At 40.4% G+C, this 14,996-nt stretch overlaps 1 protein-coding gene across 2 annotated transcripts in view; it reads right to left on the bottom strand.

Moving 5' to 3' along the window:
• The window catches only part of arhgap10 (Rho GTPase activating protein 10), a 102,387-nt gene that overhangs the window by 60,559 nt on the left and 26,832 nt on the right, over positions 1–14,996 (bottom strand). For both annotated transcript variants that reach the window (XM_053622093.1, XM_053622094.1), the window contains exons 2-3: positions 6,305–6,400; positions 4,104–4,165 (exon numbers count right to left, since the gene is read on the bottom strand). In XM_053622093.1, coding sequence (XP_053478068.1) covers positions 4,104–4,165; positions 6,305–6,400 — 158 coding nt within the window. The remainder of the gene's footprint in view (positions 1–4,103; positions 4,166–6,304; positions 6,401–14,996) is intronic.

The following is a 14,996-nucleotide window of genomic DNA, read 5'->3' as shown; positions in this document are numbered from 1 at the left end:
GCTCCTGCAGACGGCCTTGACCAATCCTGTCTGTTCCTGCAGACGGCCTTGACCAATCCTGTCTGTTCCTGCAGACAGCCTTGACCAATCCTGTCTGTTCCTGCAGACGGCCTTGACAAATTCTGTCTGCTCCTGCAGACCGCCTTGACCAATCCTTTCTGCTCCTGCAGATGGTCTTGACCAATCCTGTCTGCTCCTGCAGATGGTCTTGACCAATCCTGTCTGCTCCTGCAGATGGTCTTGACCAATCCTGTCTGCTGCTGCAGACATTGAACAATCCCACTTTCTCCCTCAGACTATTGATCAATCCCGCTCTGCAGATTCTCTTGATCAATCCTGTCTGCTTCTGCAGACACACTTGACTAATCCCACTTGCTCTGCAATACACTCTTGACCAACCTTGTCTTGCAGACACTCTTGATCAATCCTGCCTAGTCTTGCAGACAGACTTCATCTCTCCTACCTGATCCTAAAGACACTCTTGACCAATCCTGTCTGCTCCTGCAGACATTGAACAATCCCACTTTCTCCCTCAGACTATTGATCAATCCCGCTCTGCAGATTCTCTTGATCAATCCTGTCTGCCACCACATAAAGTCCGACCAATTCCGCTCATTCCTGCTGTTATTATTATTTGCACCAACCAACAATATTAACTTCCATTTCCAAGACAAGTTTGCAATTTAAACCACCGTTATGTGGATAAAGCAGTTGCCGACATTCCCATCGGGCCCATTTCAAAAGGTTTCAAATCCAACTATACCCAAGTGTGAATCTCCTGGAAGAGGCAACCAGGTTTTTGGCTGAAATATCCCGGCAGTTGGCACAATGGTAGCAGGAATCACAAATTGATACTTTACTACTAAACTGGATGATTTCAATGCTAGAAAATGTGCTTGTAGCTGTAAGAGGTTTCCACACAGCACATGACAAATCACTCTCAGCTCCACCTCAGCTTGCATCTCTCTTATCCGAGCATGTTTCTCAAAAACACAAGCTACGTGCCACATTTTTTTGGCGTGAACAGTATGCGTACAACGTGTAGACATGCCTATTTCTGTAATCTCTCATAGTCATTACCCAGATAATAAATAGGACTACAGATATTATAAAGATATACTGCATATTGAGTGCTCACAACACCAATATTAACCGGACTAGAAAGCAAACAAGCATTAATAATCATTAGGACTTTAAGAACCAAACTTTGCCCAAATCCTGACCTAAATCATTTTACGGTAATGCCAACTATAACTTTTTAGTAATCTTTTCCACACTGATCCATTTTCTTTTTCGGTCTCGCTCAGTCTCAGCATGTCCGAACCCGCACACCCTGCCTGAGCTCTGCTGCTCCATCGTACTGCATGACATCACCCCTCTGCTGTGTTTTGATTGGGCGGAGGCCCGGATCTGTCTTCAAAACAAGCCAGCTGGTGTGAGTTTAGATTTGGGCAGGGCCAGCGCTGGGTTTACTTTGTTTACTGAACACCAAAATGACACATTCAAGCCACGAGCACACGTTAATGAAGACGTCCGCGTCCTAAATCTAACGCACATCCAGCACGCAAAGCCCTCGGCGCTATAAATCCAGAACACACACAGACACGTAATGAGGGTTATAAAGAAATACAGAGCCATAAAACTTGGCATTTCTGCATAAGCCAAATCCATTACACAAGTGACTGTCAAAACTTGTTTCTAAAATAAATAAACAGCATAAACCAAACGAAACAATTAGACAATTAGATTCCACGTTCATGTGTTTTCATATAAACATTGACTAGTCCATTTATCAAGAAAATTAAATAATATATAGCTAGATTGCTTTACATTCGTTTCATAATAGCAAATAGTCTGCACTTATATAGCGTCTTTTAACCTTAGTGGATCTACAAAGCTTTACACTGTTTCTTTTTCACCTATTCACACACACACCCAAACACACATATGCGAGGCTGCCATCGGGAGCAACATGGGGTTCAGTGTCTTGCTCAAGGACACATCGGCATGTGGAGACACGCGGGCCGGGGATCGAACCGCCAACCCTACGATTAGCGGACAACCCGCTCTACCACCTGCGCAAAAATGAATGTGAGCAAGGAAGGAAGAACTCAGGAATGAAAACAGCAAGCAAGAAAGAAAAAAAATTAACAAAAACAAAAACGAAGGAAATCAAATAAGACCAAGAAAGAAAGAAAGAAAGAAAGAAAGAAAGAAAGAGGTCTGCCCCAAACAACATTTGCATCACGAGAATCTGGCCCCTCGTCACTTCTAACTGACCCCTGATATATAACAAACATTAAAATGGCCATTTTTGCAAAGTGAAAAAGCTAAACAAAGGTTAAGGTGCTTGTAGAGGTCAGTACAGAGGAGATGTGATTTGTTGCGGTAACACTGACTCACACGTCAAGCCTTTTTGCAAGCCTGCAGTGAATAACTAACAGCAAAAAACCCACTTCCTGTGGAAACTCACTGTGCCCACTCACATATGTGTGTGTGTGTGTGTGTGTGTGTGTCAGTGCCATGGAATAACAAAGCAGCCAAGTAAGTGTTCATCTGAGGAATGAACCTGAGCCTCCCTTTTACACTGTAAATGTAGAAACATCCCCAACTTCATTCATCTTCACTAAGCAGTTTATCCTGATCAGGGTCCTGGTGGATCCGGAGCCTGTCCCGAGAATAACGGGAACGGGAATACACCCTGGATGAGTCGGCAGTCCTTCACAGGGCACGCCCTTTCAGATTTTTCACATTTTATTCTGTCAAGTTCATAAACTTCATGGATTTAAAAATGGGACTCGTTTCCCCTGATCCCAAACAAAACATCATACCACATGAATGCGACGAATTCAATCTGAAATTTCCTAAGTATACACACCCCAGGGCCAATACTTTATAGCGGCAACCAGAGGTTGGATTTGGAGATATTCCCCCATGCCTCTTTGCTGTGAGAGGTTGAATGTCATTCCACAGATTTTCAATTGGATTTAGGTCAAGGCTTGGACTACACTACACGCAGGTTCTTTCCCAGAATCTCCCTATACTTAGCTCCATCCATGCTCCTCTCAATCTTGACAAAGTTCCCCAGTCCCGAAGATGAGAAACATCCGCACAACGTGATGCTTCCACAACCATGCTTCACCGTTGGGATGGTGTTGTTCGATGATATACCGGTATTCATGCCAAAAAGTTTTACGTTGGTTTCATCCGAACACAAAACCTTCTTCCAGTTTGTTGAAGGAACCTTCAGGTGTCCTTGTGCAAACTCCAGATCGACCTTGACATCTTCCAGATGTGTGCAATATCTTTCATATTGTTGTGATGCACATCTTTTCCCCTCTTCAACATAAACTTCCGAAGGTCTTTCGAAGTTGCGATTTGGTTCCCGGTGGCCTTTCAGACCAAAAGTCTTCTTCATCGGTTATCTAGCTTTGAAGGACGCCCGCTTTTTGGTAGACTCTGCGTGGTACCATGCACTTTCCACTTCTCAATGAATGTTCTGGGTTATCTTTTATATCCCTCATCTCATGTGTACCTCATAACCTTGTCCCAGTGCTGTTTTTGGAGGTCTTTGGACCCCATGATCTGCACTTAAAAACCGAAGGGCCACAGTAAACAGCAGTTTTTATTCAAGCTATCAAATCAATTGCAGTGATTCCACACAAGTGTTGGAAAAAATGAAGTGACTATGTGTCCCCGAAGGCAACTGGTTAATTCCTGTGATTGTTTAAGGGCTGTTATAGTATAGGGGGTGTATATTTATTAGTTTCACACATGCTCTCTGTATCTGTGTGAGTTCCCTCTGAGTAATGCAGTTTCCTCCATACTCTCAAAACCATGCCGATAGATGGAACGGCTACGCTAAATGATACGCTGTGACTCCATGTATTCCCGCTTTGCGTCCAGTGTTCCAGGGATAGATTTATGACTGGATTTAAAAAAAAAAAAAAAGTTTTAAAACTTGTCTTATGTGTGAAGCGGTTAATGAAAGTAAAAAAGCCTGTGGTTCATTAGACTCTGTAGAAATAATTAGAAGTCTGAGTTGTTGTTTTTCTTTTGGTGTATTTAAGCAGAGCTGAGACTGAGTGACTGGGCAGACCTACCATCAGCTCCCGCTGGTCCTCCAGGTTTCTGAGGAAGGAGGAAAACTCCTGTAAAGACTCATCTGCAACACACACACACACCACAACACAAACAGAAGACAACCTGAGAAATGGCTTCGAGGGATTTTCTTCCCTAATCCTAGTTGTTGTCAGTAAATCCACAGCTCCGGCTCTGCATGACTTCAGTCACTCAGATACAGTTACCTGAACCGGCTCGTCTGTGGCACGTGTTAAACAACAACAACAACAACAACAAGCACAACAAATCCACACAAACATCTGCCCGCAGGAGGAACTATAGCACAGGTACATCTGCTGAAGGAAACTGAAAGTGATATACCCAGATAAAGGATAGATTTAATGATCGAAGGACAGAAAGAAAGAAAGTGAGAAAGGAAAAAGACAGAAAGAGAAAAAGAAAGACATGAAAGGAAACATGAAAGAAAGAGAAAAAAATAAAAATGTATGAAAGCACATGAAAGAAAAGAGACAAGAAAGAAAGTTAAAAGTAAACTAGGGATGCACCGAATGTTCAGCAACCGAAATTATTCGGCCAAAAACAGCAAAAAAAAAAAAAAGAGCCCTTTCGGTGTTCGACTGAATAAGTGAAAAGGCCGAATAGATTTGACCGAACAATGACGTGTTTGTTGACGCGACAAAATAGCCTAGCAACCAGAGTGAGACGCGCGAATGTCACGACCTCGATGAGGGGGCGCGCGCATGCACGAGCTATGTGCTCTTCAGATGTTTACTGTGGACACGTGCGTTTGTTTTGTTTCTGTTCCGGAGTATTCGGTAAGGGAGTAGAGTACGGGAGCAGGTAAAGACGTATTTATTTAAGGGCACGCAGACAAATCCTAATCCAAAAAACTTAATTAAAACAGGCAATGGGTTATCGGGCTACCGGCAGACAGGCTTAAACGGGGCAAAGCAGGAATCAAAGTCGCGGTCACAGAAAACAGGGTCACAACACAAAACGAGAAACATGAACTAGTACTATGGAGTGGGAGCGGAGAAACCAGTGGGGACTAAATCAACTAATCTATAGTTTAAACTAACTAAATCTATCACGGTACGTAGCATTAACAACGTATCTAACTATACTATATCTACTCTAATACTCCGTGAGGTGTACAGGGACGCCAGCAGTATATATCCCCAATATAATCAGCCGTATAGAACCCAATAGAACCATTTTTTGCACTTTTTAATGCACTTTTTTGTTGTAGGCTACAGAGTGTTCCATTCTTTCAGCAGTCAGTTATAGGCCTAACGTCGGCTATTCAAGGGGGGATCAACGATGACCACATCAAAATATTTTATTTTACTCATTCATTTATTTAAAGTTATATTGTGCCTTGTTGGTAGCCTATGCCTGCTGGAATGAAAAAAAAAAAAGTTCAGTGTTAAATAAATATTTTGAAATTGTAGTTTTTGTAATTGATTTTTTTTCTTTGAAAAGCAAGACAAAATAGTAAAACACATTTTGACCATTTAATTTATGCAATGGTGAAAAAAAATGGCAAAATAAATGGAAAAAACGCGAAAAAAACGTGTTCGGTATTCGGCCAAGTTTTTCATTTCGGTGCATCCCTAAAGTAAACATGAAACAATATGTGAAAGAAAGAGAGGAAGAACGAAAAATAAACACAAGGAAGCAAGTGAGCAAGAAAGAAAGAGAAAGAAAGAGGAACGAAAGATATAAAAGTAAACATGAAAGAAAAATAAGTAAAACAAAAGAAAAGAAAGAAAAAGTACAAAAAGAAAGAAGACAAAACAAGGAACGCATAGAACAAAAAAAAAGAAAGAAAGCAACAAGAAAATATGAAAATGTGTAATGTGTATTTTAACATAAGTTTCAAACTTTACGACTAAATATTTTAATGGACAATTTTGTAAAAAAAAAAAAAAAAAAAAAAAAAAAAAAAAAAAAAAAAAAAAAAAAAAAAAAAAAGGAAAAAAAATTCAAAGACAAAAAAAAAAAAAAACCAAAGAAAGCTAAAATGATCTAATAAAATTATCTAAATAAATAGCAACTAAAAGTCCAGGCACGTGATTCTGTATTCAGTCCTTCAGTCCAGCTCTTCCTGACTTACAGCTTCAGCCATGAACTTGCACTTCAGCACACGTCTATCGACCGTGGAATCCCGTAATCCTGTATGAGAGCAGTGCAAGTGAGGGAAACGTTAAACATCTCTCACCAATGCACTTTTCATCGTCGGTCTTCGCGTCCCCGATGTACTCGAACTGGAACTCCCCCAGACACTGAGCAAACTTACGCTGGGCCTGAGACAGCTCTGAAATAATCAAGACCAGAGAGAAGTCCTCCATGAATCAACCAAACACTGAGACATGATTTACAAGCTGAGGAAACATCAAAAGGAAAAGGATCTTCGAGGCGTGAAGAATGTTAGATATTTTTCGGCTAACAAACGTTTATTTACATAATAATAGAAAAATCCTTATTGACATATTCTTCAATTTTAGATGCGATTTCAACATATAAAAATTGGGAAGTAAATTTTTTTTACGAGTTAAGTTTTTCAACAACAACAACAACAAAAAAGTGTTTCCAATTTCCATCATTTATACAGAATTTAAAAAGTGAAATAAATCTCCACACTAAGAGCGTGCAATGTGAAAATATCATAATCACGATTCTCCGATACACATATTTATCGTGATTTTTTTGCTAACCGTCATCAAAGCATTAGTGTTGCGTTTAAAAACGAAATGATTAAATGACTCCAAAATAAACTTCCGATTTTTAAAATTTTTTAAAAATTAAAAATTTTTTTTTTTTTTTTTTACATAAAATCAAAAATAACATTAATTTATGAAAACTCTTACAAATATTCAGCACAGAAACCAAAAACAAATGATATTCATTTGACGAGTTTAAAGATTAATGTAGAAAACACAGCGTCGTCCGTTTGTAAGGAAAGAAATTGTAAAAAAAAAAAAAAAAATGTATCCGTGATATCTCAGAAAAGTGTAACTGTCACATAATTTATCGCAATTCCGAGATCGTCGTATCACCCGGCACGACTCCACTCAACACACATTCGAAATACATCAATACTGTGGAGATGAAAACATTTTTTTTTTAAATAAATGATGACGGCGAGTGAGCGAGCTACTCAGATTAATATTTAAAAATGGTACATCACCCACTGCAATCTACCCACATCATCTATTAATATTACAAACAATATGATTTTAAAATAACGTTAAATATAGTCATGGAACGCTTGATGGAGGCACGTGTGTATATTCTGCAATTTCATGCTAACTTTTCCCCAAACTCAACTCAAACCTTTTCAATTCTTTAGATTGTGACCTTTGGAGAACACACCTCATGTGGAACTGTACATTATAACTGCTTATTGAAGGCGAGCACGGTTTGATGTTATATTTAAACAAACACGAAGAATAAAAGAGCATGTGCACCATAGTACAAAGATTCAAACTGGACTTGCTCAATGTCAGGAAATATTATTCTGACTAAACAATGTCTGTCCTGCTGAGGGAAAACACCTGGATACCTGGATAAGGACGGACTGGAGGGTTCAGCAGGGAAACTCCAAATGTGAATAAGGCTGGAATAGCTGCGGTTATAATAAACGCCGACTCGGCGCTACTTTCAAAAATAAGATCAGTCGGTTTCAGTTAAGGAGGCGTGGCCTCTGTGTCGGTCAGTTTGTTTAAACAAGGTGTGCTCTCTGAACCTGTCAGAAGAAGGCGTGGCCACTGTGCCCATCACTGTGAAGGAGACAGGGTCTCTGTGTCAGTCAATTCCAGTGAAGGAGGTGTGGCCTCTGGGTCATTCAGTTCCTGTGAAGGAGGCATGGCCTCTGTTTTAGTCAGTCCCAGTGAAGGAGGTGTGGCCTCGGTTTTAGTCAGTTCCAGTGAAGGAGGCGTGGTCTCTGTGTCCGTCGGTCCCAGTGAAGGAGGCGTGGCCTTGGTTTTAGTCAGTTCCAGCGATGGAGGCGTGGTCTCTGTGTCAGTCAGTTTGTTTGCTCTCTGAACCTGTCAGAAGAAGGCGTGGCCACTGTGCCCATCACTGTGAAGGAGACAGGGTCTCTGTGTCAGTCAATTCCAGTGAAGGAGGCGTGGCCTCGGTTTTAGTCAGTTCCAGTGAAGGAGGCGTGGTCTCTGTGTCTGTCGGTCCCAGTGAAGGAGACGTGGCCTCGGTTTTAGTCAGTTCCTGTGAAGGAGGTGTGGCCTCTGTGTCAGTCAGTTTGTTTGCTCTCTGAACCTGTCAGAAGAAGGTGTGGCCATTGTGCCCATCACTGTGAAGGAGACAGGGTCTCTGTGTCAGTCAATTCCAGTGAAGGAGGCGTGGCCTCGGTTTTAGTCAGTTCCAGTGAAGGAGGCGTGGTCTCTGTGTCTGTCGGTCCCAGTGAAGGAGGCGTGGCCTCGGTTTTAGTCAGTTCCTGTGAAGGAGGTGTGGTCTCTGTGTCAGTCGGTCCCAGTGAAGGAGGCGTGGCCTCTAAGATCATCAAGTTTCCACAAAACTGAACCATTTACACTGAATCATGTTGTCTAACACTGTAGTGAACTGTTAAACTACATGGTTTCACTACGAAACAACTCTACACTGGATTGCTTTAAATCTTTGGCTGCTTTACATATGATGTGGAAATGCCAGATCATTGATCACTCTTAGCTTTCCAAGTATCTGCAAAGTGCAGCATATTGCTGAGCTGGGGGAAATCCCAGCTGGAGGTAAATATTCTGTTAAATAAAGCTTTTTGGGAAGAATTTAAAGCCTTTTTTCCCCCCCTTCTGTGAAAAGCGTGTGCAGGATCTGCTCGTGCTATGTTAAAACACGATCCATTCGTGCAGTCCTGAGGGGGCGATCCTTTTACTGCCGACATCCCGAGGGGGTGCATGAGCGAAACAAACGGGGTATTTTAAGATGAGAGTTACGAGTGGTATCCAGCTGCGCAGTATTTTCAGCTTTGACATCATTCAAAATTTTAAACTCATCTAAACAGCACCAACCGTCGATTACACCTACTTCTTATTTTCATTTTTGATAGAATTCAAGCAACGGGGGAATAAGCTAGAAATATTGGACTATGACCACTTCAGAGAAGCAGAATTATGCTTACGTTTAGTGCTGATGATCAGCCTGATTAAGCCACTTAATCAGGGTTAGATATGACCTGGAACAAGTGGATTACTGGTGTCTGGGGGTCTGGGGGGCATGGTGGCTTAGGTAAAGTGGTTGCTTCAGGGGTTTCCTCTGGGTACTCCTCAATTCTGCACAATTGTATCAGAGAGCAGAAAGTGATGATAATATACGCTATAAGGCCAAACGTTTATACTATCGTGCGCTTCCAACTTCGGGGAAGAAGCACATACGGGTGTGGTGCTCATGTGTCCACATACTTTTGGCCATAGATAGTGTATTTCTGCTTTGAAATATATTCAGTTGCACACACAGGCTAATCCTTACTACTTTATAAAACTATATTTGAACATCAGATTCAGTGTTCTTTCTCTGAAGCCCACTATTAAAGGAAAAAAAACGTACATGGGAGGATTTTGTTCTTTGCGGAAAAAAAAAAAGACCCATAATTCCAGAGCCGTGACCTTCTAGGAGAAAAGCGCTAAACGAGACTCGAGCCAGATCAACCTGTGTGTATCTGGCAGCCCGGGGCAGATTCGGGGCAGAGTCTAACCTTACAAACACAGCTGACGCATTGTTTACAGAGCTCCGGCCCTCTCTACCGGTCACAAAATAGAAGTCGCAGGAAGCTGTTTTTTTATTTTCTTCCTGTGTGATGGGTGAGGTAAGGTCTCCATTGATATATGCTAAGTTAGATCACAGCTTCACACACTGACGCATGCTCCAGCATGCAACCAGGCGTTGGAATGTGTGGTTGTGCTTGCTGGGTTTCACAACCTATGGCTCGGGTTAGGCTCGGAAAACTGACCGGATGATTCTGGCGTGCCCAAAATAAGAGGAGCTCGAAATTAAATCAAATTCATTTGAAATTCATCACACAGACATTTAAGAGTGGACGGTTTAGAATTCCAGATCGGCATAGCTTCAATGAGAAACCTAAAAGATGACACGCCGCATTGCAATTAAACCAGCAGGTTGCCATTACGCAAGAATTTAAGCAACAGCGCCGTTCCGCACGTAACGCGCAGCCATAAACCGTTCGGTCCGTGGCCTGTAATTGATTTATGCTGTTGAGTCACGAGTCACGCTTTCCTGCTCAGCCAGAACGCTTCACCGAGGGAGGTGCGGCTAAAAAACCCACATGACTCACCATGGGAATTAAGATATACAGTATTTGTGGTATTTACTACTACGGTGAGGTTAAGAACGTAGCGCGCATACAACTACCACTGTAAGTACGTTAAAGTACCAGTTTGTCACACAGTGACTAGGGACTCTTAATAACTCTTAGCATTTAGAAGGATAGTAATTACTAATCACAGCAGTAAGAATCAGTAATAAGTATTATTAGTATCATAAATATCAGTACTTATACCATACTACAGAAAGAGCTCAAATATAGCGTATACCATACGACAGAAATAGTTAACAAAGTACCAGTCTTCTGTAGTACAGTAATCAATAGAGTTACTACACTAAGATTAGACAAGACAAGACAAAATGATAAGTAGAAGCATGATCAGACAAGTACTGGTGCAGTGTATCAGAGGACTGTACAAGTCAAAAGGAACTATAAGCTAAACTATTAAAAAACTATATAAACATTAGAAATCTATTATTCTACAAATTTAAAAAAGTACCCTATGCCCTACAATACAAAACTAGCCCCGTAGTACTATCCTAATACATTAATTACCATATAGTTACAAAAGTACTACATTTAGAATGATTTAATAGTGTATTAAGACCTTACTATTGTTATTAAACTAACCACAAAGTATTATTCTTTTACAGTGAATTACTTCTAAAGCACTTCATTATAGTTATCATACAAGAGACTATGAAGAATGACTGTATAATTAAATAGAGCCATGATATCATACTATATGGTCTTAGTCAGAAATTTTGACCGTATAGTACTACCCTACTGTATTACTGTAGCTAATAGAGTTACTATACTAAGACAACTAATGACAGGAGCAGTGCTTTAATATGGTAAATACACACACAAAGGCAGAAGTATGATGTGTACATACATGATACGATATACAAAAGGCAAGTGGTAGCATGATCTGAAAAGTACCGGTGCCTCAGAAAGCAAAATGCGAGTCAGTGACAGGAGCATGACATATACTGGAAGTCTGCTATAGATCAGCAAGAGTGCAAAACAAAAGAGCTAATGCGATATGCCATGTTGTTGTCCATATGTACAAAGGTAAAGTACTTATATATACACACACACACACTCACACACATACCAGTGACTATACAGTACTAATTTTAAATGTATTAATGCGCCTACCCTATAGGTACAAGCGCATATACTATATACACACAGTATACTTTAGCACTACAGTGTATATAGAACTACACTACTACAGTTAGTCATGTACTGTACATGGTGGAGGTAGTGTCATGGCTTGGGCTTGCATGGCTGCTTCTGGAACATTCTCACTAATATATTTACTGATGATGGAACTCATGATGGTAGCAGAAGAATGAACTCAGAAGTTTAGAGGAGCAGTTTGTCTGCCGATTCACAGAGAAATGCATCCGAATTAATCGGGAGGAACTTCATCGTGCAGCGAGGGAATGATCCAAACCACACTGCCAACTCAACAAAGGACTTCACCAATGGGGATTTAGAAGGATTTAGACTGGCCGAGTCAATCACCAGACCTTAAAACAGTTGGGCAGCATTTCACTTCCTGAAGAGGAGACTGAAGGGAAGAACCCCACGAAACAAACGACGACAGACAGACGCTGGAGTAAAAGCCCAGCAAAGCATCACAAAAGAAGAAAACAACAATTTGGAGATGTCAGTGAGTCATATGTTGGGGGGGGGGGAGGGGGGGGAGGGTAGGACAACCGCTGTTAAAACTGAAAACATCCAAGAAGCTGGAAATCTGAATTTTGATTTTGTTTCATTTTAGTGCAAAATCTTGAACAAACAAAACTGGTATCTAATAATAAATCCTTTTTTTTTTTTTTTTTTTTTGGCATTCTGCTTATCACTGCACTATTATATTTCATCTTTACATCTGCATACCGCAGAAGTGCTAAATAAAGGGTTGATGCAGTATTGTCAAAACAGGAGCCCTGGTACGTGATGGCAGGTTTTTATTGTGGTTTAAACATGGAGGTCTGTGTTTAAAAAAAAAAAAAGTGGTGTGTTCTCGTAGATCGCTGGCATGATGGACCGGTTTAGCCACAAACAAACAACAACAAAAAAAAAACAAACGGTCACCTGGACAAACCGTGACTGAAAATTTCACAAGTCGAATTTACAAACCCCTGTTGAAACACTGTCTAATTCTTTAAACCGAGGATATCAGTCCGCCATCATGGTGTTCGTTATAATAACACCATAACATTCGATTATCCAGCAAAGTACTCGTATACCGAGACAGAAATATAATCCAACATTCCTTAAAAAGCAGCTGATTTCACAGATCAGACTTATCTGAGAACTGTGGTAATGGGCGTGGCCTAACGTGCAGTTTGAATCACACAATCATACCGGACCTCGTTTTTTTTAATTATTTTTTTTATTGTGTTGTTATGTAACAAAGAAAAACGTATAGTCAGTGAAATGGCGTAGCTTTCTGTTAGGAGACATTTATATTACATTTCTGGAGCCTGTCTTATGCGTTTTTGTTTGTTTTTCGGTCTTTTTGGATCCTGTATAGGATAAGCGTTATAGACAAAGGATGGATGGATTATTCTGTAAATCTGATACAGATTGAACATTAACTTCATGTTCATATGACTGTTATTCACTAACCTGTTGCTCTGTATACACACTTTTTCACAACTTAGGCTCAAAACCCCTTCACTATGGAAAGAACCCTATAAGAGTGGAGGTGTTGTCCATGTTGGAATTTTGGGCTGTCCCTTTACCCCCTGTACCTCGTATCGGGGTCATGGAGTAAACACAAACACAAGAGACACCTTGTTCAAGGTGAATTGTGCTTGGCAGGACACAAAGCCTTAGTGTCTGAATGTCGTACAGAGACACACCTCCCTCTGCGCTGTAATTTCCGTACTACTTAGGACTACTTCACCTGCCTCAAAACCATCCATTTGGACTTGGCTAATATTATGCTTAGGGGATAATTTCAGGACAGCATGATCATTGTGCTTAATTGCCCACTCCTTTAATAAAAGTGAGCAGCATTATAGTGTTTTTTTTTTCAAAGGGTTTAAAAAAAAAATAAATAAATACCTAGGCGTATTATTTTGGCATAAACCATGAGTGCCAAATTTAACAGGCACGGCACTGCCCGATTACATCATGCCTAATTACACCTAGCTCTGACAAGCAGTCACGTCTTTTCAGGAAAACACTCGGCTTGTGTTGTGCTCCGGCCCTCCAGGACTAATCACATCCTTTTCCTCTATCCTTCCTCTGAACACAGCTCTGTGAATGTGAAACATGCCACTGCACTGAGGAAACAGGAGTGGAAAATAAAGCCACCCCTCCCAGTGTCTATCTCAGGACAGCAAACACTCTTCCACCATTCCTCGCCCTCCCGAAACTCTGTCACAGGTTCCACGGAAGAGCTCTTTGAGAACGGAAGCACTGAAGCAGCGCGTGGTGTAAACACATGATCTGACGTGTAACTTAAGTTATGACACGAGGGCACCTTCATACCAACATGTTCCATGCAGGTTCAAAGGACGCCTGTAAAACAACACACTCTAACAAGAGATAACCAGAACTTGAATGAAGCAGCTGGAAGAAGGGCAAAGTTGGTGGGAAGAATCTACATACTGCACCCTCAAGGGCTGGGTGTTATCACGATATAATTCAATATTGATATAGTGATAAATTAGGTCACAATACACGTCTCTGAAATACTGTTGATCATGTGGTATCTTTTTATTTATTTTTATATATTTGTTTAATAATTACAAACTTACTGGAAGCTGCTGACACAGACACATATATACATACACACACACACACACACATATATATATATATATATATATATATATATATATATATATATATATATATATATATATATATAATATATATATATATAGAGAGAGAGAGAGAGAGAGATTTTAATGATATCCCATGTCAACCCCATTATTTAATCCCAACTATATAGGCCTTGTGTTGAAAGAGTGAATGAACACTTAATTGAGTCCTACATACAGTACATTCCTAGAATTCCTACAAATCTTTCCTACAGCTCATACTTGCAATTCCTACCTACAATTCCTACCTAAAATTCTTACCTTTCCTACCTCCAATTTCTACTTACATTAAGTACAATACCTACCTACAATTTCTACCATTCCTACCTACAATCCCTACCATTCCTACTTACGATCCCTACTATTCCTACTTACAATCCCTACCATTCCTACTTACGATCCCTACAATTCCTACTTATAATCCCTACCATTCCTACCTACAATCCCTACATACAATCCCTACCATTCCCATTAACCATTCCTACCTCCAATTTGTACAATCCCTACCATTCCTAACAAATTCTACTTACATTAAGTACAATACCTACCTACAATTTCTACCATTCCTACCTGCAATCCCTACATACAATCCCTACCATTCCTATTAACCATTCCTACCTCCAATTTGTACAATCCCTACCATTCCTAACAAATTCTACTTACATTAAGTACAATACCTACCTACAATTTCTACCATTCCTACCTGCAATCCCTACCATTCCTATTAACCAGTTCTACCGACAATTCGTACAATCCCTACTATTCCT

Source organism: Ictalurus furcatus, chromosome 3, assembly GCF_023375685.1.
Source record: "Ictalurus furcatus strain D&B chromosome 3, Billie_1.0, whole genome shotgun sequence".
Classification (NCBI taxonomy): domain Eukaryota; kingdom Metazoa; phylum Chordata; class Actinopteri; order Siluriformes; family Ictaluridae; genus Ictalurus; species Ictalurus furcatus.
Note: the sequence above shows the minus strand (reverse complement) of the source record. Positions and strands in the feature narration are given on the sequence as shown.